Raw genomic sequence first — 24917 nt, 5'->3', positions numbered from 1 at the left:
AATGAGTCCAGCTCCACATGACTCTCTTGTTTTTATGTTTGTGGCAGGTAAGACAGAAGCAGCACACAGCGCAAGTAAAGCAAAACTGTTGCTTACAGCAGCACTATGGATGGAAACACCAAGAAAGGCGCACAGTCGTACTACAGTAAAAGACAAACAAACAACACTTACAGAAGTAACTGTAGTATCTTTACTTCTCATTATTCAGCTGCACAAACAGAGGCAACAGCAAGACTGTACTCAGGTAAAGAGAGATGGCAGGTTATGATTTGACTCAACACAAGGAAGCGCCCACAAGCCAATTCTACAGCTCAAAAATCAGATCATTCAGCAGTTTGATGGGATAAAAGCTTGTTGTCCCCACCCAACCCTGCGCTGCATACACACAAACGCTCCCTCAATCAGGTCTGAGTGTTGCATAACAGAGCCCATTTCCAGATTCACAAAGACCAAATGGAGGCAGAATAATAACCAAAAATCCCCACACTGCAGCTTTAAATATATTAAATAACAAATTACTTGTTTTTACTAAATTTGTTTTTTGTTTTTTTTAAAACTTCATTTTAAACTTAAACACAATGAAAGTCAGAACAATTCTGCAAATTTGTTTGGGGACCCCCAAAAAATCTCTCATGACCCATCTATAGGTCCCAACCCAGTCTTTGGGAACCGCTGTAATACTGTGTTCTTTATTTTTGAGCAAAATCATTTCCTGATGTAATTCAAGCTCACCACTACAGGATGTAGGTGAGTGTGATTTCCCCGTGCATGCAGTGTAATAGTGTCTAATGCATGGATTCACATCCGTCTTCCTTTACGTGTGAATCATTTATTAAAAATGGTTTCCATTCGGTCAGAACTGCAGCAGCAGTTTAACACGTTCCTGCTTCATAAATCCTCCCCGTCGTCTCCCGCGTTGGTCAATCAGTCCTCGTCACTTATCTAAAAGCAGAGCGTGCAGCGGGAAACCTCACGGGCAGCTCACCGTCATCAGTTTTACCAGCACTTGCAATAGTGATGGTGTTAATGTCGGAGGATTAATCTACAAACTACAGTTAAGACAGAGAAAAATGTCCCCAAGGCTCAAAGCCAAGGTAGGCAATCTAATTCAGAAAGACTGAAAACACGGCCAAGTGCCCAGGATGATGGACAGATAGATAGATAGATAGATAGATAGATAGATAGATAGATAGATTCTTTTGGTGTGGAGATTGGAGACTCTGGTTTCCTCCCACGGTCCAAAAATATGCAACGGATAATTTGCCCTATGTCACCTGGGATTGACCCTCACGTGGAGCTCAAAGCTGCTTAACACTACAGTTTTGCCATTCACCCGTTCACACAGCCCACCATGCACATTAATCATCAGAGAGTTGTTTCAGATGAACCGTCCATCAAACAGTCACCAAACAGCCACGCACCGTCAGAGCGGTGGAGTGCAACGTGACGTTCAGCTATGTCTGCATCCCTGCAGTCTCCTGGGATTCTCTTTCACACGTTATCTTTAACACATCATCCATTAACAAACACGCTTTAAGTGTCTGGAAATGCTGGTCCCGCCTCTGTGACTTGTGTGTCCAGTTCAAATCCACTGTGGTGTTTTGCAGCACTGACGTCGGGGACACCGCGCACTAAGTGTTCATCAGGTAATAGTTGCACACTAAAAATAAATGCTTCATGTTTAATGAGAGTCATCCCTCATAGACACTTAATTACAAGCGACCATAAAGACTCTAAAGCAGCCAGTTATTTGTACCCATTCCAATTGTGATAATACAAGCTATGAATTATTACTAAAAGAGAACAATATTGTTAAGTGTTTGGCTGATGGCAGGTACACACACACACACACACACTGCATTGACTACCATTCATTTCAACAGCATAAACAAAGCCTTAACCATAACTAGTTAATGCCTTACCCTAACCATAACCACAACTCACAAACACTTAACCAATTCCTAAGACACACACACATATAAACACACACTGCAAGAAAAAAGAAAAGAATGAATTAAAGCAGCTTTTCTAAATATAAATAAAACACACTGATCATTGTGTTTATTTGTGTTTATTTGTGTTTAAGTGTCACTCACATGTCCATTTCAAGAGCTTCAGCAACAAGGTAAAATAAAATACACACAAAGCAGAAGAAAAAGAAACTATCACTGCTATCAAAAGCAACAAAACAGTAAGGGCTGAAAAGAAAGACTGTTATTCAGGGTCTTTCTCAGCTATTTCTTCCACTCTAAGTATCCATGTTTTAGCCATGTTTGATCAGACCTGCTCAATTAACTTGACGATCCATCTCATCTGCTGCTCTTGGTAAACGTGCACGGCTCATGAAAAACAGCGCTTCTCTCACATCTTCACTCGCGGACACATTCCTGTGCTTTACAGATTGCCAGTGATTCAATTTGTGCCACAGGAATGTACCACAGATGGGACTCGCTGCCTCCAGAGAGGAAGACAGGCTGTGAGAACCATCCTTGTCAATCTGAATTGCTCTGAGACGAAAAGAGGTTTCAAACGAAGCAGATCATATATGAAAGCCATCAGGGATGAGTGTTGGTCAGTTATTTTTTCCTTTCAGCTTCTCTCTCTTCAGGGCTCGCTGCATATTTGATTTGCCAGAGATTTTGTGATGTTTTTGAGAGATTTTGGATTTCCTTCCTGACAGTGCAGTACAGTACAGCACAGTATCCAATTAACCCAAGGAAGTGGGAACCCAAGTTTTCCACAAGGCTGTAAGCGGCCTCTAGTGTTTTAGTTCAAATAATTCTTAATTAGTCTTAGTTAGACAATAAACATTAAATTAGTTCGGAGATTATTTCCATCTCAAATATTGATGAACAGTTACCAGACAGAAAAAATACTTGTTGAACGCTTCATGGCAACTTTGATAAAAGTGTCTGATTTGCTGATTTAGGTGATGAACAATGTTCTGACTGATTTATGTATTTGTATTATTTCATTCTCTTCTGAGCAGAACTAAAGCAGCTTAAGTATTCCCACAAAAAGGCCTGCTATTCTGCCCTCGTCAAAGAGTGCCCTTCCTTAACTTCCTTCCACATACTGTAGTCAATGATCAATGGACTTATTGCGCACCACTGCTTTATATTGACAGCATGAGGATGGAGTAAAACTGAAATGAAGAAATAAATAAAAGCAATGTTGAGCATAATAAGCTCATTATATACGTTTTTCATCATATAATCTTGGACTTCATAAAGTCCATTTCTACGTACATGGCCAATCATTTAGCTAGCTGAAAAGCCATTAGCATGTCAAGTCACTTGCTTGGCTATATATATATATATATATATATATATATATATATATATATATTTATATATGTATATATATATACATAGGCAAAATACAAACGTCAAAGCAAACATTGGTATCTTATCAACACTGTACTTACAGACGATGCTTCTTAAAGTAATTCCAACAGAGGATGGCTGTAGATGCCTTTGCCACGCGTGTGCTCTCTATCAAAGTGTCAGGGAAAAACAAGTTGGCCGCCCGCAAGACACCCGGGGCGATAATACACAAACAGAATGAGCACCACCTAGTGGCTGCAAAATGAACTTAAACCCGCAAAAAAACCTGCAGTATACTGCAAAAAGATTTTAGTCTTGTCTTTTTTCGGCAACAATAATGCATGTTAATATAGTCTTAGTGAGTGTTTCAGGACGTTGGTCCGGTCTTGTCATCGCCGCGTATTAGTCATGAAAAAAAGAGGTCATTGACGAGTATATTTCGTCTCATCTGCCTCGGTATCAGTCTAAGACTGGTCAAAAACACTGGATGGGGAAAAAAAGGCTTTTATAATGATTAAAATAATGTTTAATCTAAATATACTGTAAATATTAAAGAAACTGGTCATCATAAACTTAAATTTGTCAGATAAACTTTCAGATTTAATGGTTTAATGGTGATTTTGTGACTAACTTTCCAATAACAACATGTATATTCTTACATAAAAACCTATGTAATCATTTATTGTCCCCACTGCAAAAACAACCCTAACAGAAATTAGACAAAACTATTTTTGTTTTAAGAAAAAGAATCTGCCTGTGGGGTTAGCACATTTTGTTTGGCTAGAAAATGTAAAATTACCGGCAGTTTCAGAGTGGAATGTGTATTAAAACTCTTTTTTATACACAAGTCTTCCCTTATTGATTAAGCTGATTTTAAATGTGTAAACCTTGCCTTACATTTGCACACACACCAGTCTGCAACAGTGGATTTCAAAGCACGTCCTTAAAATCAGAAATGACACATACGTAATGAACACTGTTAGGATTTCATATAAACCATTTTTTAAGCTTCAAGTAACCTGCAATATAAGTTAGATATTATTATATGCTTGCCAAAAGATTACTTCCTAGGCAAAAAATAACAGCAATTTCCCAGAAACAAGGCTTTTTTTTTTGTACTTGAAAAACTATTTTTTTTTGTGACACTTTATGTTCTTCTTTAGGGGAGCAGAATATTTGTTACACAGTTTTTATATAATGTTATACAACATTCAGCACAGATGTCATCAAACAGGTCAGAAGCACCTGATCAGACTCGGGACATGAAGGTTGTTTCATCCCTAACCTTCATGTCCACTCATTGTTAAATCCTTTTCCTGAGACTATAGAACGTGAAGAGGTCATCAGATGTATCTCCATGAAGTGACTTTTTCCCGATAATACAAAGTCACTTTAAACTCCGTGCTCTTACTCCTCTGTGTGTCCTCTGTGTGTAAATGACATTTGCTTCTCTCACTGTCACAAACACAGAGAAATCTGGTCTGAGAGAGATCCACCTTGAGTACGTTTCACTTACTCCCTTAACAGTGAGTGGAGCTCTTTCTTCTCTTTACAACACAACAATAACCTTGATTGCCATTGTTCAACATATCACTATCACAGGGAAGTTGGGCTGATGCAACAGTGTCACTAGTCACAGCAGAGAATACAGTCAACTGCAACTGAAGTCCAGTGACACTCAGTTCCTCCATCTTCATCCTCCATCATTGTTTCAGATGGCATTCAATATGAACATAAGGCCAAGCTGCGCTCAGAGCCTCCTCTGCTGTACCACGCCATTATTACTTCAGACAGTCTGATGCACTTCTCCATTGCATAATTGAACTCAAGGGGATTTAAGTTTATATCAGTTTTAAGTTACCTGTGTTGTATGCACTGGCACACCTGAAACTGTTACCCTCTTACATAAACATGTCACTGAGATATACACATCTGAACCAGGTTCATTTAAACTGCAGCCAAATCCTGGATCAGATTTGTATGAAACTCAGTCTGATGCTTCAGGTTTTCTTTTTTTTTTTTGTATTTTTACAATTTTGCCCATAAAAAAAATCTACATGGGTAGTTTTTCAATGAAGAGCCCATCTTACTTTTATTTTTAATAAAAGTCAATTTAAAGTGAAAACAATTATGTATGTTTCTATAATTCAGTGCTATTGATCAATGGACGATTGATTGTTAATCCTTTGAAGTAAATGATGCCAGTCATTGCCAATCAACAACACACACACCTGCAGTATATCTACCAGATTATCAGTTCTATACACTAAAATAATCTGGCATAGAGTCTGTAGAAGATTCTGTAAAAATCATCTCTGTGTCAGAGGCCTCCATCAACAACAACATTGTTTTTTCTACTTTGGGGTTCTGAAGGGTTCAGTGTTTTAGTCTTCGTATTGAACATGCTGTAGTGGTCATGTGACTGTCACTGTGATGACCACAAGGTATAAAACAGCAGCAACAGATGGAGGCCTTGATGGTTGAAACATGTTTTTACAGTTTTTAACTGTCGATGTGATTCAATAAGCATTAATTATTAAAGAAGTTTAACCATCGCCATAATATTTTGAGATAAAACTCAACTGGTCCTTCAACTCCACTTCATGCCGTTATACAGAAGAAGAAAAACATTCACCACTCCACAAGTGGAGGCACGGTTTGCAGGTGGATATTTGCAGGTGGATATTGAGTGGACTGTAAAAACACCAGAGGACACAATGACATTGCATGACTGAGAAGAAATTGAAGAGAGAGAAACCAAAAAGTGGTAGCAACCGAAATGAAAGTCTCAGAGCACCTGAGGGTTCTGACTGAAATAAAGTGCATTCCTCAGTCCTCACAGGCTGGACTGTGAAACCCCAACATATTAACCACCAAGTGTATATATTTTGTGTCTGCCCACAGGAAGAATGACTGCTCTGGAGAGAGTTTTACGGCAATAACTTCCAACTAAAGGAAATGATGACTTATTTGTGAGTGTTTCACACGGGATTTGTGTTTATGAAAGAGAAATGGAGGAGAGAGGCTGGGAAACTACAGTTTGTTTATGGGTATATGCAGCCTGATGGCGAGTAAAATGCTGCTCGGTGGAGCGTGACAGCGTCCGCCTGCCTGATCACTCCCAGGCACAAACCCGGAGGAGCGCTTAGCCCACACAGTGGCTCCAATGTGTCTTCAGATTCTCTGCTCTCAGCAGAACGTGCTGTAAGTAACAGGTCTGAAAACACACAGATTAGACTCTGCTGGCATTGTACTGGGATTGTGTGCAACCTGACGTGGAGACACACACACACACACACACACACACACGCTGTGAGAGCGGCATTGTGGGGCCAAGACGCAAGGTGCATGAGGGCAAAAACTCCGTGTAAATATAATACAAATAATTAGGACTGCTGCTATAAAACGCAACAATAAAGTCAAATCATCAACTCATCAGTCAGTACAGTCTATTTGCCAAATGCAAGATCCATTTATCTAATCCAATCCAACTTTATTTGTAAAACAACCATAGTGACGTACATTTATATAAAAACAACGACACAACAGAATTATCAAACAAAAAGGAACATACATTCAAATTGATACTTATAGCAGTGCATCCACATGCATCACTGCTAGCGCACAGCACTGAAGCTGGGATTCGACAGTCATTGTTTAAATGTGAAGTGGCAGCTGTGATTAATTCTGCTTGAGCACATCAATCATCTTAATATCGGCGCGTGTGATAATTAAGCTTTAAAAGTGTAATCAAAGAATTCATGTGCAATGAACTCAAAAGAAGCATATTTCAGATCAAATACTATTGTGTAGCCCCAGGTTTAAACCAAAGATTCATGTTGTATGCATTTCCACACTATATGCACTTACATTTAAAAAAAAGAGAATCTGCATAAATTTAGTGACATGAGCAGTTCTTGGTACAAAGACACGGCTCTGCTCACTAACTATAGCCACCTCAAAAATCCAGCATCAGGAACGTCCACCGGCAAACATTAAAGAAACAATCTGTGCATATGTCTGTATTAATGACACAATAGTTTCTCTCAGAGAATTGGTTTTTATCAGACCATCATTACATTACATTACATTACATGTCATTTAGCAGACACTTTTATCCAAAGCTACTTACAATAAGTGCATTTAAACATTTGGGTACAAACAAGAGCTTCAAGTAAGCCAAACTATAAAGTGCTAGTCATAAGTGCGATGTATAAGCCAGAAATTATAAGTCCTCTTAAATACTACCTTATGACATTTCTCACACTGATGACAAGTTATAAAAGTCACCGCACATGAATTAGTTATCTATATATCGATGATGCGAAGGCAGATTGCTCGGCGTTGTAGATACAGCTGTCTTAAATTAGCAACCCATCAGCCAATCAGAAAATAGTTTTTTATTGTTGCCGGGTAAATACACTGGTTGCAGAATGGACGCGCTGTGCTGATTCGCACAACTCCGCCAATTTACAATGCTGGTGTTTGCACGTGGCTGCACAACTGGAGTCACGAGACTAGGTTTTCTCATGTTCCTTCTCACACAGAAATACACTGTAAACACTGAAGAGCAGTATTTCTACCGACCGAATAAACAGGAGCACGCTGGGCTTGCAAGGATTCTTTCTGTGATGTAGTTCAGTGAAATACTGTGTGGCGTCAACGGTATCTTTTATTCTGAAAAGTAAACTGGATGTTTTATTTTCCTACTTTCTCTCCCACTCAAGCTGAATCCTGTTGAATTTATGCTACACGGACCCAACACGGAGCCTTGAGGTGGACGTTCACGACCAGTGAACTTTGACAGAATGGATGTGTATCAGCTCCGATTGGGGACGCAACGCAGCCGTTCCAAAACCAGGGTTTTAACTGCAAAAATTGCCTTTTTGGTTAAGAAAGGCAAAAATAAAACTATTTATTTTGTTTGGTGGAATTCGTCCTTTATTAGATTAACATAAAATCATCAAACACTATAGCCAACACCGAAGGCACAAAATGGTTTCTTCTTTTTTGGACGGTATGGTTCATTACATTTTTTTTAATAATGTTCAGAAGTATGAATGTGTTTCAACAACACTTAGCTTTACCAAAATGAATTAGCAATAAAACTCATCATCCACATTGTGTAGATTGCTGTGTTTGCTGGAAGCACAGTGGGGTTTACAGCAGACTCTTATATTTTTAAGATCGTTTCACTTTCAAAAGAAACACATACATTATTGATTTTTCCCACTCTACTCATTTTTTTCTTAGTGTAAAGCACACACACAAAAAAAATCATTTCATTTATTTATTAAGAGGTGGTGCACTGTGAAATCCTTCCAGGAGGTGTTTTGTAAAGCTATAGAAAAATGTTTCTTTCTTTTGTTGTTGTTCTTCTGTAAATGATTTTCCTTGTTTTCCTCTAAGTATGTGCTGTATGTAAAGCTAAATGCATATGTGACTGTCTGATAAATAAATGTAAATAAATCACACATGGGCAGCATACGACCACAGGGAATGATCTCTCCTGGACGTCCAAAACCAACCCCAAACATGAATAAAAGGCAGCATTATGAGCGTAAAGTACCTTGGACAGTAGCTGTTACGTATACAGTTGAGCTGACCATTGGTTCCCAGGCTTAACGAGCACCAGACTGTGCCCCTGCTTCCTCTCTCCATCTTGTTTACATGCTCTTTCTGTTTTTTTCATCGATATACATTATAAAGAGTATGTGTGGATTAGAACAAAAGGATGAGACGATTGTTGAGACTGAAGTATTGATTTGAATTTGAACTACATGACACTGAGATGGGATAAAAGGATACACGTTGGGCTTTTGTGACTGTTATAATGCTTGATGTTTATTGAAAGAGCCGTGTCCTCATGTCTCTATTCATCACCTGCTTTACACAGGAACAACGCGTGGCTGCGTATGCACAACACGACACTACAGATTGTATTCATTTTATTCTTTATTTAACCTTTATTGAACCAGATAAAAGATCCATTGAGATCATGACCTCTTTCAGAAGGGTGACCTGGCCAAGGCAGCAACACACGTCATAGTTAATTAAAACCAGGGAGATAACAGTTACAAAACATACATTGAAATACAAAAGTGCAAGTAAATAGACAAAGTGTAGGAGTTATGGTTGCAGTAGCAATTTCAGAACACAGGCACAGTTCAATGGATTCCCGTTGTCTGTCTTTTAAGATTTAGTTCAGTTTGGACGGGGCAGAGAAACTGAAAACACACAAAAAATGTTTGTATGTGTCTTCATGGACCTTCGCACAGAGGCCGTCAGTACCATGTGTACTAATCACGCAGCAACCACGGCTCACTTTACTGCGGTGTGGTAAAGGCAAACGAACACCGCTTCTCTACTCTTGTGTCAGTTCAGCCGAGAACGAGGCATAATTAATCGATCGCAAGTGGTGTTCGTCAGACTTGACGCCTATAGATCGGAAGACCGAGCACAAGCAATGGGTGTTCGTGGTTAGTGCTTGGTAACGCATGGACTCGGACTAGCCGACATACGTTAACACAGACATTATTTACATTACACTACCCATTGCTAATGCCAACATAATGCTACATTATGCTAATGTGACACTTACCCTTCCAGTGACAACAGCGCTATCTTTAGCCGGGAGACTCCAGAGTTTAATATTTGTCACAAAGCCAGATTGTGTCCATTTGTTTCCCTCCAGGCTCTTGTAACCTCTCAGTGACTCTCTGGAGTGAAATGAAGGGAAGTTAATCAGGGAGTTAAAGACGTCAGAAAACTGTAGGTCTGAAATAATGTCATCTCAGGCTGTTTCCAAATTCATAGAAAGCGCACCAGGGGCATTATGAGGATGAGATATATGAAGTCTATCAAGTTTTCTAATATGTCGGTCAATCTCTGTTCATTTGACGTGTGCAGTGAACTCTGACAGTTGAATTCAGCAGCAGCCTCATTATTTTGTGTGGCATCCTTTCGTGCCATTGTAGTGCTGTGATTTGATAAATGTGTTGCACCTCTTATGCTCTTCACAAAGACTGTTTACCTGCCAGTGACCAAAGCCTACTCATACGTGACTGGTCAAAGTAGAGACTGAAATTAACCGCTAATCATTTGTAGGATCGCTCTGCAGTCATTGAGTTCACACTGTGTGGGAAATAACTGGTTTTCTTCTTGTTTCCTGTAATGTTCTAAGACAACAATTAACAGTCAAGCTGTGAATGAATGCTGGGGTGATTATATGATAGGGAAAGGTCACCAGGAAAGGTCAACGTGAGGGTTGCACATAATGGCATCTGTTAGGGTAAACATTAGATAACATCTACTAGGGTCATAAACATTAGGTATGGTGTCTGTTCTTGTTTTACTTTGATGTTTGTGTATAAGCGGTGAAGCTTTTTGGAGGAAGGGGAGAGACCATTCTAGACCGTCCTTGGTGACAGTGTCTCTCCTCCATGCAAAAATCCATGCATGCAGTAAAGATATGATTTACTCAACACTGATGACTCAAGAATCTCTTTCACAACTGCATGAAGTTGTAGACAAGTGGATTGTCAGGCATTCAGTTGTAAAGTGTGAACTAGGTTTTTGGTGTGAAATGTCACTTGCACACTGTACAGTATAAAAAAGTAAATTGAGTCCACTTTTCCTCAACAAGCTTGAGCATACAGTACGTCTCCTCTCAATCACATTTTGATCTGAGCAGGCTCTAAATGTGCTCAGTTCATTGCTCATACCACAGTGCCGTCTGGAAACAACAGCCCTCAAATGTCCACAATTTATGAGGGATCCACGGTGTGGAGGAGATGTCAGTGCACAGCAGAGATGTGACTCTGGTGAAACAAATCTATGGGCTGCTGGTAAATAGGGTGTTGCTATGGCTATGAGAGCACATGCATGGACTGAAATAGATTCCCCCCAACACCCGGAGAGGAAGCGCGAGACAACGTGGGCCAGCATATGTGAGTGAGTTCCTCGCAATGCTTCAAAGAATGTCCTGCGACCAATCCATCATTAATTGGTGGCAAACTCTTTTTGATATAGTATTGGGCTGTCACTTTTTCCCGAAATGATGTTCAAATGAATATTACATGACACGTTATTCCTTTGAAGATATTCCGACTGCCCAACAAACACAACAACTGAGAAATGACTGAATATCACTCTCAAGAGTCATGTTAGGCTGAACTCTGTCTGCGATTCTAACAGCGAAGCTAACTGATGAGTCTGCACATGCGTTCATTGCTTTGCATTCCTTTTTCCGTTTTCCAGGCGCTTTGGTAACTTCCTTTTTTAAGGTCAAGCTGAGCTCACAGCACCTCCAACAGGACTATGCCATATGGTAACTAATTCAGACAGTCTGCTGTGCATGTAGACTGTATATTTTGAACTCAAATTGGTTTTTAGATTGAAATCTTGTTGCACTGGGTTAGTTATTCTGTACAATTGTGTTACAATGACAACTACGATCTGTTCAATTCTTTCAAGGTTTGGGGAAACACAGATAAATACTGTTTCTAAATGTTCTATGGACCAAACAAATAATAAATGAAGTGAGATTAATCGATTATGAAAAACGCTAGGGCTGGGCGATGTGGACTAAAAGTCAAATCTCGATATTATTTAGCTGAATGGTGATACTTGATATATATGTCGATATTTTTTCTGTGAAATAATTGGAGTTTCCCCCAAAGCATTATGGCATATTAGATTGTTTTTTTATACATATATTTATACAGTGGTTGAAGAGATTTGTTGTGCTTGAACCTTTAGTTGCAACAGAATTTCGACATTCTTTACAGAGAACATTTTGCTGCTGGTCATCGCACACTTTAAAACCAAACCATCTCCAAATTATCGAGCCATTGTTCTTTTGTTTACTAACCAACTCATCTTCTGCGGCGCACTCTGTCTCCATGTTGTCGCTGAGAGTAGGTGAGAGAGGAGGGGGAGGGCTTGTGGTCACAGAGTGAGGGAGGCGGAGCAGAAAGGTTGTGTGTGTGTGTGTAGGGACACAGGGAGGGGGCCCATGTATTGTCATTTTAACGCAAAATGAACTATATCGATACAAGTGATATTGTCCCATGTTATATCTCGTTTAGAAATATATTGATATATATTAAAATACAGAGCTACTAAAAAAAATGGTTGCCTGACAAGTTTGGGGTTAAAAGTGACAACCCTACAGTGTTTGTCAGATGTTTGTGACGCCATGCTGCCACTTCAATATAAAGTCCATGCATTACTGATAGCAGCTCCTGTTTTGCATCCACAATGACCAGACTCAGCTGTGCTATCTTCTAACTAGCATATCTTTGAGCAGGTTTCCTTCATCCTCATATAATACTTATTTTATACAGCACAGGAAAACTACTGTCTTATACCTTCCTCTGTGTCTGTTGGATGTTTTCCATTGGCAGGACAATACGTCTTTGGAAACTCAAGCGTTTGGTCTGACAGACCAAAGTACTTAATACCTGACATTTGAAAATGTAAATAACGCCGACCCGGTGCATGTTTTACATCCATCTGTGTGATATACCACAGGTCCCACAGTGAGGCTTCTCTTTGCATCTAACCTTTTTCACAGAATCTCAATGCTCCTCTGCTCTGCCAGCAGCAAAGTCTCTGCAGGTGCTTGTTTGCTCACTGCTTCCATGATTCTAGAAGGGAGTTGGCTGGTAACAGTTGTCATGTGAACCTGTGACACAGATGAAATGTTCTCACGTGGACTCAGATGTAACTTCATTTTCTAAACCAGTTCAATGATACCAGAAGAAATCAGTCTGCATGGTATTATCGGCATAATATCGGTATTATTAAAACATGTAAACTGAGCAATCAGAAAGATATCAATAAAGTCATGTGTATCTCAACCCAAAACTTTGCTCTTGAACATTTCCAGAACTTAAACCCTATAAAAACAGCTCAGTCGTTTTTTATTTTTAAACTTTATCCTACATTTAAATGTATTATTAGAATTTATTGCAATTCTATATATTCTGCAAAGTTGAAAGGATTGCATTACTGTAATAATGCTGCATTTAAAGAATTATGTATTAAATATATTAAATACTTTTAACGTTTCAGGCACATTGTTGTTGTTTCTCTTCCTGCTTTCCTCAAAAGTATGTTATTCCAGTTGTATCAATGTCAGTAAAAACATCATTACAGATTATTCAATAGACTATGTTTTAGACTCATCCTTAATCCTGACCAAATTACACACTATATATAATTATAAGAGCAGCCTGCTAGAAATGACTGAGGAATGATAAAAGCATGCCTGTGCATTGGGAATAGAATGAGACCATTGTATATTATGAATAAAGGTGGCCATTCAGACAATGAACCCTAACCCACGGCAGAAGGACACATTCTTTCCTTCTCTTCTCTCTATCGCGACAAGTTCAACACCACTCTCAGATCTGTCAGAGGTTCCTTCTTAGAGTGTGGGAAAATCATGTGGAGAACAATAAGGTCATTCTGACCACTTCCATGCTGTTTTTTAAAACCACATTACCATATATGGAAGAACAGGGGTGGAGCCTGACTAAGAGCTCATCAACTGCACATCCACCTACAACTGAAACTAGGATGGGGCATTTAGCAAAGTAAGAATGAAGTTTGGTGAAGTTAATGACGTTTCCTGAATGAACCTTGAAGGTCAGTGATGCTCGAGGTCTGTCAATCATCTGTGGGCCATGTGGTCAGTTGTGGTCATTGCAATTGGTGCAAAGATAGATTGTTGTGGATGTTCACAGAGAAATACAGTATGCGTGTATGTTTCTCCTGGAGGCTAACAGGAAAAACTCGACTGGAGCTCAGGTCAAACAGCTAGAGGACTTCCTCTGCATGATCATTGTTCTTGACTTTGCATTTATCAGTGCATAATAATATATACATAATAATGTGCTTACTACAATAAAAAAATGCTGTCACATGAGGCTCCCCAACAGCTGTGCGTGAAAACTTGTGTGAATAGATTTTACTTTGCTTTATTTCCATGAGCAAGCACTTTATTATATAGATTTTAATCTTATTTGAGTGTAACTGCCTTTGTGGTTGATTTCGTATTCAGTTCTGCTCTGTAAGTGTTTCATTAAAAGGAAGTTGATAAAAGCAGCATATTAGCCCTAACCCTTACCCAAAAATAATTCAAAATCTGCTTTGAACTCTTAAAATGTCTCTACCACACAACCAATCACAATTTCATTACGGTCCATTTTGGTAAGAAAGAAGTACAGCAGTTACTTTTTACATTTGTAAAAAGGACTCTCGCAACAAATTACCTAATGTCAAAAAATCACTGACACATTAAAAATACCTGTTACTAAGGTTGTGAAAAACCAGATGGCTAAGTTTGCGATATATCGGTTACATTTTATTATGATTAGTGTCGAAACATGTTTTAAACTCACTGGAATGACTGAACGATGCCAGCTCCCCCTGGTGGCACAATAGTGTCAGAGTTCGTATCACAGAGCTTGGATCCAATATGCACGAGAATGAGTCAGATACGTGAAATCAAAAATGAGGCTTTACTGCTCTCTCAAAAACATGAAGAAAAGAGAGAGCCGAAGGCAAGAGCAAAAACTCTGTTCCAAAAACAAGACAAAAGGTGAAAAAACAAACCTATAACCAGAAAACGTAAACTAGATCAACTTGGATCGTAACGATGAACATGGAGAGGAAAAACGCACTGACAAAGAACAAAGGGAAATGAGTGACTGAAGAAGGGGAAAGGGCACCAGGTGCTGACAATCAGGGAATGACACCAGGTGCAAACACTCAAGGTAATCAGACAAGACAAGGACAAGGTAGACAAAGTGCAGACCAACAGGAAACCCTAAACACTCACCAAAATAAAACAGGAAATGACAACTTAACTAAACATAACTCACAAAAAAAACATAACAAACAATTTTGCCGACGTGTAACAAATAGTCACGAAGTCATTAAGCTGTCCACCTCACAGCCGTTTGTCAGGTGGACAGCTTTCTTAAATCATTAAAGGATTCAGCACGATGAATTCATTGTGACAGCTTTTTAATTTTAATAAAATCTACAGTCAGCTTAACAAACTGAGTACTGAATGCCACATGGGTATATTTTTACCCATGACGCATGTCATCCTACAAGGCTTCATGACTCCTAATTATAACCTCAAATCCAAACTGACATTCAGGCTTCCAGCTCTGTGCGACGATTTGAAAGACAAGCTTTGTAAAATGCCCTAAAGGTTCAATATTAGCACAGCCCTTATCTGCACCCTCTGTCACTTTAGCTCCATGCCATGTTGTTTATGCATGTGCTTATTTATACAGCAGCTAAGACTGTTCCCCACTTATAGCAACAATGATACATATTTAATATTTAACGCAGGATCCTCTATTCTCACATGACTCACATAGGTTGTGGGTGTCAGCTGAGAGAATACGGACACATTATATCACAGTTAAACAAGCTCATGACCTTGTGGGAGCTCCGGGGGAACTTGGCTTAAAACAAAAGAGCTGGGGTCCCCCAGAGCAAGGTCCCCAATACCCATTGCTCCCCAGGGTTAATTGGACACACTAAATTGACCCAAGCCGTGGCATCAGTGTACTCCAAGTGTCGGTCCCAAGCCCGGATAAATGGGAGGAGGAGTTTAAAACATAAAAAATCTCTGCTAAATCAAATGTGTGGATAACTAGCGACAAGTTTTCCTTGTTAGTTGAACAAAAATGTTTTTCCTATGCAAAATGAAACAGGGCTGATCAATAGGAATGAGCCTCTGTTTTGTTTTGTGGGTGTAAGTGGACACTTTAGGTCATGAGCTACAGTCGTTCATCACATCCACAGCACAGGACACATGCTTGTTACAGATGGACCTGAGTGGGGCAGATGTAACACAGTCACTCACAGACTGTGGACAAACTCAGTTCATTTATTTTTTTCCCCATTGTCTTCAATTCTCATTCCTTGCTAATCACATTTCAGAAGAAGCAGCAGCAGCAGTTTCGCAAGAGTTTGTTTTGGTTAAGCTTCTCCTTTCAGTGTTAATTAAAGTTTAAAACAAGAATATAGAGTATTTCACCCTCACTTGCTGCTCGTTTCATGCTCACATTCAGCATAAGACAAAAAGCATAAGCAGGCAAAATGCTTCAAAACTTTGAAAACTATGGAGTTACAGGATTTGTGTTGACACTGGACAAGAAGCAATTTAACCTAAAATGCGAAGTCAACAGGCTGCTGGCCACTGATTGGTCAGAGAGTGTCGCCACTGATGAGTCATGAGCGCGATGTCCGACACAAGAATCAAAGCTGGCATTTTTAAAAAGCAGCGAGAGCTTTACAGCGAGCAAACATGGCTGTGTTCCGTGGACAAGGTGCAGACGTTCCTGTGTTTGAAAAGGAAATAATGAATTTATAAAAGTCATATAACCCAGTTTTAATTACACAATTACTTGGGACACCAGAGCACTAACAACACTTCATCATCATTAGCTGGAGATTTTAACGGTGTTTCATAGACACTCCTCTGGTCCTGATGATGATTTACTTTTTATTAACAAAGTGTTTCACAAACATAGAGACGCTTTGGTGGCTTCTTCAAATTTATGGCTTTTAAAAACAGGACGTTTCGTTATTCCTCGAAGACGGAAAAAGTACGTACAGGAGGGTTGTCCTGATTCTCCCGATTTGATTTTCAGGTCACGATTTGATTGTCAATGTTTTTTACGGCAGATGGGTCTGACATTTTTAGACTTGTCTAATTTATTCTAGGATCATTGGTTTTATGTCAATCATTTTATTTTTTAATTCCCATTTCGATTGTCTACATGGTGTCATGACTGATAGAATGTCCATCATTAATTTGCAAAGTAACACACAGAGGCCTGGTGTCACAACTGTATGAATGTCACAACAATCAGTCAATTGGAAACTAAGTGTAAAAAGCAGCTTCAGGTTAGCGGGAGGAGCTAACGTGACGTCACACTGGGGGTGTGGTTAAATCCTCGATTCAACCTTCGAGATCATGGCCGTTTCTCAATATCCATACTTGTGCGTACTTGAGCGTACTTGCGTACTCCCGTACTTGTGAAAACGTCATCAGCCTCAGTCCAAGTGCTGTTCCAATTCTCAAGTAAGCGAACAGCGAGGACGGTTCTCAAACCCGGAAATGTTCTCGCTCCGCCCATTTTTACCAAGTATGCATCGGAGGTGACTTAAGAGTACTTGCGATGGCCATGTATCCCAGAATACATTTCGGCGGAGCATAGCAGCAATTAATAGAAATATAAATCTGAAATAAATATTTTTCTGTGTCCCGGAACAAAGTTTTAACATCATTTGAGGCGAGAAATGAGTCATTTAGAATTCAAACATGTGGTTTGTGTATGAAGATATGACGTATTTATAGTTTGGCAGCGACGTTTGTCGGAGGTGATCAGCTCCGCCTCTGCGGACGTTCGGCGCTCACTGTGCCCGGCACAGAGCAGCGTTACCTCGGCCTGTCCTGATGAAATGATCCGCTGGCTCAGACGTCGCTGTCATTAGATGCTCGGTGTGATCCATAGATTTGTTGTTGACGTGTTATTTTGTTTTTAATGGAAACGTTTTGACCTGAAAGTTTGAAGGTTTGTATATTGTTAATGTTTTATTTATTTTAACTTTGAATTTTAGATTTATATTAAAGTCGCACGGTCATTGTATCTGTATTTAAATATAATATGTAAATATTAGATATGTATAGTATAGTATGTAGAGTAGTATATATTTGTACACGTACATACTGTATATGTCATACATACATACATATATATATATATATATATATATATATACTACTCTACAATGCTGTAATATATCTATTTTCCACATTTTATTATTTTATTGTATATTTTAATAGAAATAAATTAATAAATGAAGTTAAATATTTAAAATGTAAAAATAATAACAACATATATATGCATTTATTAAAAGTATTTCATATGTTCATTTATCAACACTGTAGGTGGCGGTAATGAGGCTGCAGCACTTGGCACCAGCCACCATTCAAACAGCAGAACAATACATACATACTTGCATACTTGAGTATTGAGAAACAACCACATACTTGTGTACTCCCGTACTTGGCAAGTATATACTCCCAGCGTACTTCTCAAGTATATACTTCCCAAGTACGCAAGTACATACTTGCTTACTTGAGTATTGAGAAACGGCCCATGTCTTGCATACAAATAATGGCAGACCAGTGGTTTAGTCATTTATGTGCCATGGAATATACCCACTAAAAGCACCAGGATTTGTTTTCGTGAATAAAAGTTGGACATATTAATCATTTTCATTAGAAAGGTAGTTATGATCACATGTCCTCTGTTTATGTAGGCAATTGTGCTGCTGGCCTGGCAACCCATGCTGTGTTGAGCGAGTAGCTTTTTTGTGAAGGCTGAACTTAAGCACTCACTACAGTAGATGACACTACACCACTGTGGCCATGTCTACTGAAGCAAGGAAAATGTAAAGTCAGAGATTTGCTTCAAAACCTTGAAAGTTTAGGGAAAATTTGTGAAAAGACTGTAAACTATGGAGTCGCAGTATGGGTGTTCACATTGGACACCAAGCAGTTTTTCATGTAACTGTACTCGTGCAACTGTGGTGTCTTGATTCTTTGTTTTCACTTGTGTTGTGGCACAGAGATCACTGTGGTGATGTCTACTTTTCACCAAAAATGGGGTCTACAGCTTGTGTTGTTAGCATGTAGCATGTTGTTAGCAGTCTTCATTCCCAAACCTTTAGCTTGTGCACAGTGAAGGCGTTTTTATTCAGGTTTGCTGGATTACTGTGACATACGCAGGTGAAAGTGTATTTCAGATTTGTTACATGCTAATGAGATAAAGCTAGTATTTGTTGATAAAAGTGCACAGTGTGCTGCTGTGAGAAGTTATGACCAAAGCTATAAGACAGAGCTCTGGACGTCATGTGACTGACTTTGCTCACAGTGCCATGTTGTTCTGGCAAAGCTTCTGAAAAATGAATGGCACCAGTGCCGGTTTTAAGCTTTAAGAGTCCACTCATGCATTTTAAATCCACAGAGATTGAGCGATATAAAGCAGAACTTGACAGACTATATACTGTATATCTACAGTATATCTGATAACAGCATTTATGGAAAGAGCATGATTCCAGACCAGCAGTATTACCAACGTCCTGATAAACGTCCCCTCAAACGTCCCCCCAATAAAACACAACAGCAGGTTTAAAAGACGTCCAAGAGGACTGTGTAATTGATACTTTAGCCTTCAGTGGACATGTCCGCAGCATTACAGAGCAGAGAATTCTGTTCTTTTTAATACAATTCTTTCTTAGCCATTTTTTTTAAATTATGCAAATTTGGATGAATGACTTACTGCTAAAGCATCACTACAGTTGTTGAGCGTATGCTTTGCAGGGTTTTTCACTTCCAGTGAGTTCTGCAACAATTAAAGGGAAACAAATCCCCACTCCTGCAATCCCAAACTCACACGGACAACAAACGTATTTCTCTTTCACAAAGTGTTCATCAGAGCTCAACTCAGGTGAAGGACACATTTGACATCATCATCATCATCATCATCTGGACAGCTGCATCGAGCAATAACGCCGAAACACTACGAGGGAGGGATAGTGGAAAAATGCGTGCATGTGCAAACGGGAACACTGTGTCTGTGTTTATTCTCATTATTCTGACAAATGAACGACGCGTCATAGAACTGAACGTGTGTGTTTGTGTGTTCCAGTAAATTCTACCATTCGATTACATGTTCAAACAATACATGTTTTTGTATATTAAGCTGTTATTCAGAGACAGTTAGAACAAACAAATACAGATTGTGTCATGAAAGGAATGCAATGCACAAAGATTTCTATCCAGGGTTTATTTTGCGATGCCTGTCCATTACAGTAAAAAAAAAGGATGAAAAATCCTTTCAAAATTACACTATTTTGCAAATGTGTTCTTTCCTCGAGTAACATGGAAGCATGTTGTTATTTTTGAAACACCTTTTTCAATTTGTCACATTTTAAAAGTCATTAAAAGACATTAAACGTCTTGTGTGGCGTGAGTGAAAGAGCCAAACTGCCGTGACTGCTGCTCATCAGTGATTCACTCTCCTGTTGAACTCAACACAAACACCATGAGTAAGAGAGAGGGAGAAAGGGGGAGTGAGAGAGAGAGAGAGAGAGAGGGCTATTCAGATCCAAAGTTAGCGGATGCATTGTGGGCATTATGGCTTCACAGAAAGGGCGGTGGAGAGCTGAAATTGCTTCACCTGCAGCAGTTAAGGTCAGAAACACTTCAGCTAGACATGAAGACTGAAGACAAATCCAACAAATCTAAAACTCATCCAACCACACATTGCATATGTATTAAATGTATCTGAGATAATCTCAGTGTTTCATCTTAAATCACCTTTATTTAAATAGAAACTGAGACTTTTTGGCTAAATACACACACAATACACACAATCAGCATTTAACTGAGCTAATGTGACTTTGGAAACAGAGAAGAGTGCGGCCCTAAAAACAAAGTAATTTATCTTAAATTGAATTATATATTTGCTTCAGGGCAGGATACTGTGGCCAACATTTATGTCTGAGTTTTAAAAACAATAATAAAATAACATATTTCTTATTATAATAATGTATACATTCTATATTTAACCTTTGTTTTTGATATGTAGGAAAATTAAACTGTGATTTATTTTTACATACTAAACCATGTTATGTTTTGTATATCCCTATTTTATTGCTCATATTGTTTCCAAACAATCTCTCTATCATTATTATTATTATTATTATTATTATTATTATTATCATCATTATTATTATTGTTTAATAAAATAATTAATAATGCTATTGATTAATGGATGCCATTGTTATTGCCCATTAAAATATAAAACAATTACTTAGCAATGTGACTTTTTCTTTGCAAATTCATAAACCAATTAAGATAGAAATGTATTATTTTATAATGCAACCAAATAGAGTAAAAAGAGAGAAAAAAGGAAAAGTGAATTATTACCGATATTATTTCTGTGACTCTTCTTCCAGACTGATGGAAGATATGATATGAAGAGTCAAACAGAACAGTTCAATCTTGGGGCCCACGTGAACCCTCTGCATGCCCCTTGAAACGCCCCTACTCAGAATTAATTAAATGAAACAAGTGGTAGATTGTGCGCACACACACACACACACATCTGTGGTTGTCATGAAGGACCCCGCGTGTATGCGCAACTCTCCCCCCCTGTGTGGTGTCCATGTGTCCGGTGTGTGTTAGCACATACGCTATATATAATATCGTATAATACTAATATTAAAGTGGACATAATCAATGACTCACACTGCTGTTCTGGCCGGACCAGTGCACCATAGCCTGGTTGTGAGACGAATCCCCGGTCAAAGCGAACGTGGAACTGTTGACTTTTAGCTCCTCCTGCCTCGGAGCTCCGCTCCATGAGCGCACTTCAGAGCGCGTCACTCTGCGTTCAGCCGCGGAGCCTGCGCCCTCTCCCGGCTTCGGACTGCGGGCTCCACTGCTCCTCCTGGTGCGCCTTTTGTATCTGGTGTCACATCTGTGACTGCTGCATGAAACTTTTTCCTTTGTTAACACGCTTTCACTGATGTCACCTTTAGCGCGCGGCTTACTGCGCGTATTCCCTTCCATCCAAGACTCCTTCGTGTATTCCGCCTCATCTGGAGCAGCAGCGGCAGCGGCAGCAGAAGGTGCAGCATCACGGGACCCACCCGCGCAGCGCAGCCGCCGACCCTCGCCACCTGCAGCCCCGGCTCTCCCTGCCCCGTCACCGCAGCTGAAAACTTCTCCTCCCTTCTGTCCTGCCGAGGATCCACTCGTGTCAAATTTCAGCAGTAATTCCTGTGTCCGCCACGCATTTCCAGGCTGACACGACCTGCAAGTTATCTCAGCTTTGGCTGCGTGGAAAACACAGAACATCGTGAAGAGCCAAACCGAAAGCGCGCGGTGCCACTTTGGGCAAAATGTGACGCGCGTCTTCATCGCTGGCGGCGGAGAAGGAAAGGATGCTGCGGAGGCAACAACAAGAAGAAAGCCTTGTTGTTTTTTAGTTTTCAGTCCTCGTCTCCCTCTGCTTGTCCTGGATCTTAATTGTCGCTGGGCTGTGGAAGAGTAACTGCTGCGCAAGTTGTGGCGTTGCCCAAATGCAGTGTTGTAAAAAAGTGCAGCTGAGCATAAGTGGTCCAAGTTGAAGGATTTGATCAAATGAAGCTCCGCGCGCATGATGAGGGGAGGAGCTGCAGACTGAGAGATGGATGGAGGATAATGTTGCGACTCTTTTTCCTCCATTTACACCATATTGTTGCTCATAATATAAGCGTGATACGGACTTACGGAAAAAAACATTATTTAATTTAATTCTGCTGTGTTTTTTTTTTTATTTCTCCTCGTGCCACAACTATTCCTGCTGCGCTGTCCACGCACGGTTTCACTTTAGTTGTTCACAATATTAAGCATGTTGGTGTGTTTTAATGTGTGTGAAGTGGGAATAAATAAGCGCCAGCACTGTATTACTAAATCATTAAACACAAAATGATGAAATCAGTCAGTAAATAAAATATATTACAATATAAATATTAGTATGTGTTCACGAGTATTTATTTCAATATTTAGTCCATATTAAAATAACAAAAAACCGGACTTATTTTACACATTTTGCCAGCTTGTATATTTAGATTATCCTTAAATTTTCCTCCAGGACAGAAATGTGGCAAATTGTAAGTAAACATAACTAAACATTAGTGAACATATGTGTAACAGATATTGTTCTTCTTTATCAATAAAAACAAAAACTCTAGACACTAGAAACAAACACTAGACTATCTGGGATAATTATAAATGATTATAACGATATGCAAATAAAATAAAAACTTATTGTAAGTCGCTTTGGATAAAAGCGTCTGCTAAATGACATGTAATGTAATAATGTAATGTAAAAGTGCCGATTCTGTGAACCATTTAATAGGAATGACCATATATGACTCCATATTTATAGTGCATTCCACCGGTGCGAAGACACAGTAAAAGACAGTATTTATCTTATGTATGATGTAAGTGTGACGTTACAGAGCAAAGCTGTCAATTTATTATAGGATGGAACAGTAACCCAGTGTTTTTTTCAACAAACGGTCACGACTCAAATCACGAGAGCAAATCTGTTCAGAACGCTGTGAAGAGTTTACTACATTTGTACATTTGTAACGGCTTTATATCATTTTGATAAGAAAATGATTTCCAAAAAGAATTGAAATGTACATTTTTTGTATTCTGTTGAAAACTCAAATAAAAGGTTGGAAAAATTTTGCTAATTTGTTTGGGGACCCAAATAAAATCTCCTGTGACCCATGTGTGGGTCCCGCCCCAGTCTTTGGAAACCACTGAGACTGACCATTTTTGGATCAATAAATGTTAATTTAAGTGACTTTGTTTCTCATTTGTAATGAATAAGCTTTTATAAAGAAAAAAAAAATCAGTATTGGCATCGGTCAAAGAAAAATCCATATTGGATTAATTGGATTATTAAAATACTCTGGCCATCGTGAACCTATTTACATTCACCTCTTTCAGTCCTGTATAGGTTTCCTATTTAGTGCAGAGTCAGGAAAAAGCAGATTCTATAACTTATTAAAGAGCAATAAAGAATTCATCAGCCTGCGTGGGAACATGAGATTTGAACACATCCTCATCTGCATTCACGTCACAGCTGATGTCACGTCTCTGCAGGATGATATGATGATGCCATGTCTCTATTTTACATTTCTGCAAACGGTGAGAAATGTTACATTTGCACATTCTGTACAGGATTAACATTTAACCTTTTTTTGTTGTTGTTTTTCCATATTCATGTCAACAATTGCATACTGATGCATGAGACACAAACTGTTACTTGGAGGTGGCAGTGAGTAACATAACGATTATCATGTCCACCTAATGTGTTTAATCACTGTCACACGGCGTGTTTTACTGCTGTTGGATGAGGAGTTGAGAAGCAGCTTGAGACACAGAGGCTTGATTAAGGCTACAATATAAATAAAATAAAAATGTCCACTGCTTTTCATTTGCATTAGAAAGAAAGAAAGTGAAGTTTGTAAAGCTCTCCTGGAGCTGCCTGTGTTGGTATGTTTGTGTCACATTATCCAAACAAAGATTTCAAACACATAAAAGTAATAACACACAGACTTGATGATGGATCAATCACTCCTGTGTGCTGCTCTGATGATTTTGGTCCAGGAGAGGGCTTTGAAAAGCAAACATTTTTGAAATTGTTCTTAAAATATCTATATCGAGTGTAGATTTTACCCGGCAAACTATTCCATGAACAACGCAATGCTTTGTTTTTCATCATCATCATCGTCACCATTTCCTAATTACTTAAACCGATAGTGCTCATGTGGCACAGATCTCGCAGGTTGTGAGGTCATTTACCGTGGGAACTCCTTATATGGACATCCTGGGGTGTGTGTGGGGGGGGTTTTCTTTGTGTTCTTGTGTGTTGGTGAGTCCGTTATGATTCATTTCATATCACATTTTTAGTAGTAATAAAA

General features: G+C 39.1%; 1 protein-coding gene across 1 annotated transcript in view; it reads right to left on the bottom strand.

Annotated features, from left to right (window-relative positions):
* LOC131466731 (VPS10 domain-containing receptor SorCS1) overlaps positions 1–22293 on the bottom strand; it is a 194779-nt gene extending 172486 nt beyond the window's left edge. Inside the window, exon 1 of the mRNA XM_058640166.1 lies at positions 21682–22293. Within this exon, the coding sequence (XP_058496149.1) occupies positions 21682–22293 (612 nt within the window). The remainder of the gene's footprint in view (positions 1–21681) is intronic.
* Positions 22294–24917: the final 2624 nt, after the last annotated feature.

The sequence above is a fragment of the Solea solea genome, chromosome 10 (genome assembly GCF_958295425.1).
Source record: "Solea solea chromosome 10, fSolSol10.1, whole genome shotgun sequence".
Lineage (NCBI taxonomy): Eukaryota > Metazoa > Chordata > Actinopteri > Pleuronectiformes > Soleidae > Solea > Solea solea.
The sequence above is the reverse complement of the archived record's forward strand: the minus strand, read 5'-3'. Positions and strand labels throughout refer to the sequence as shown.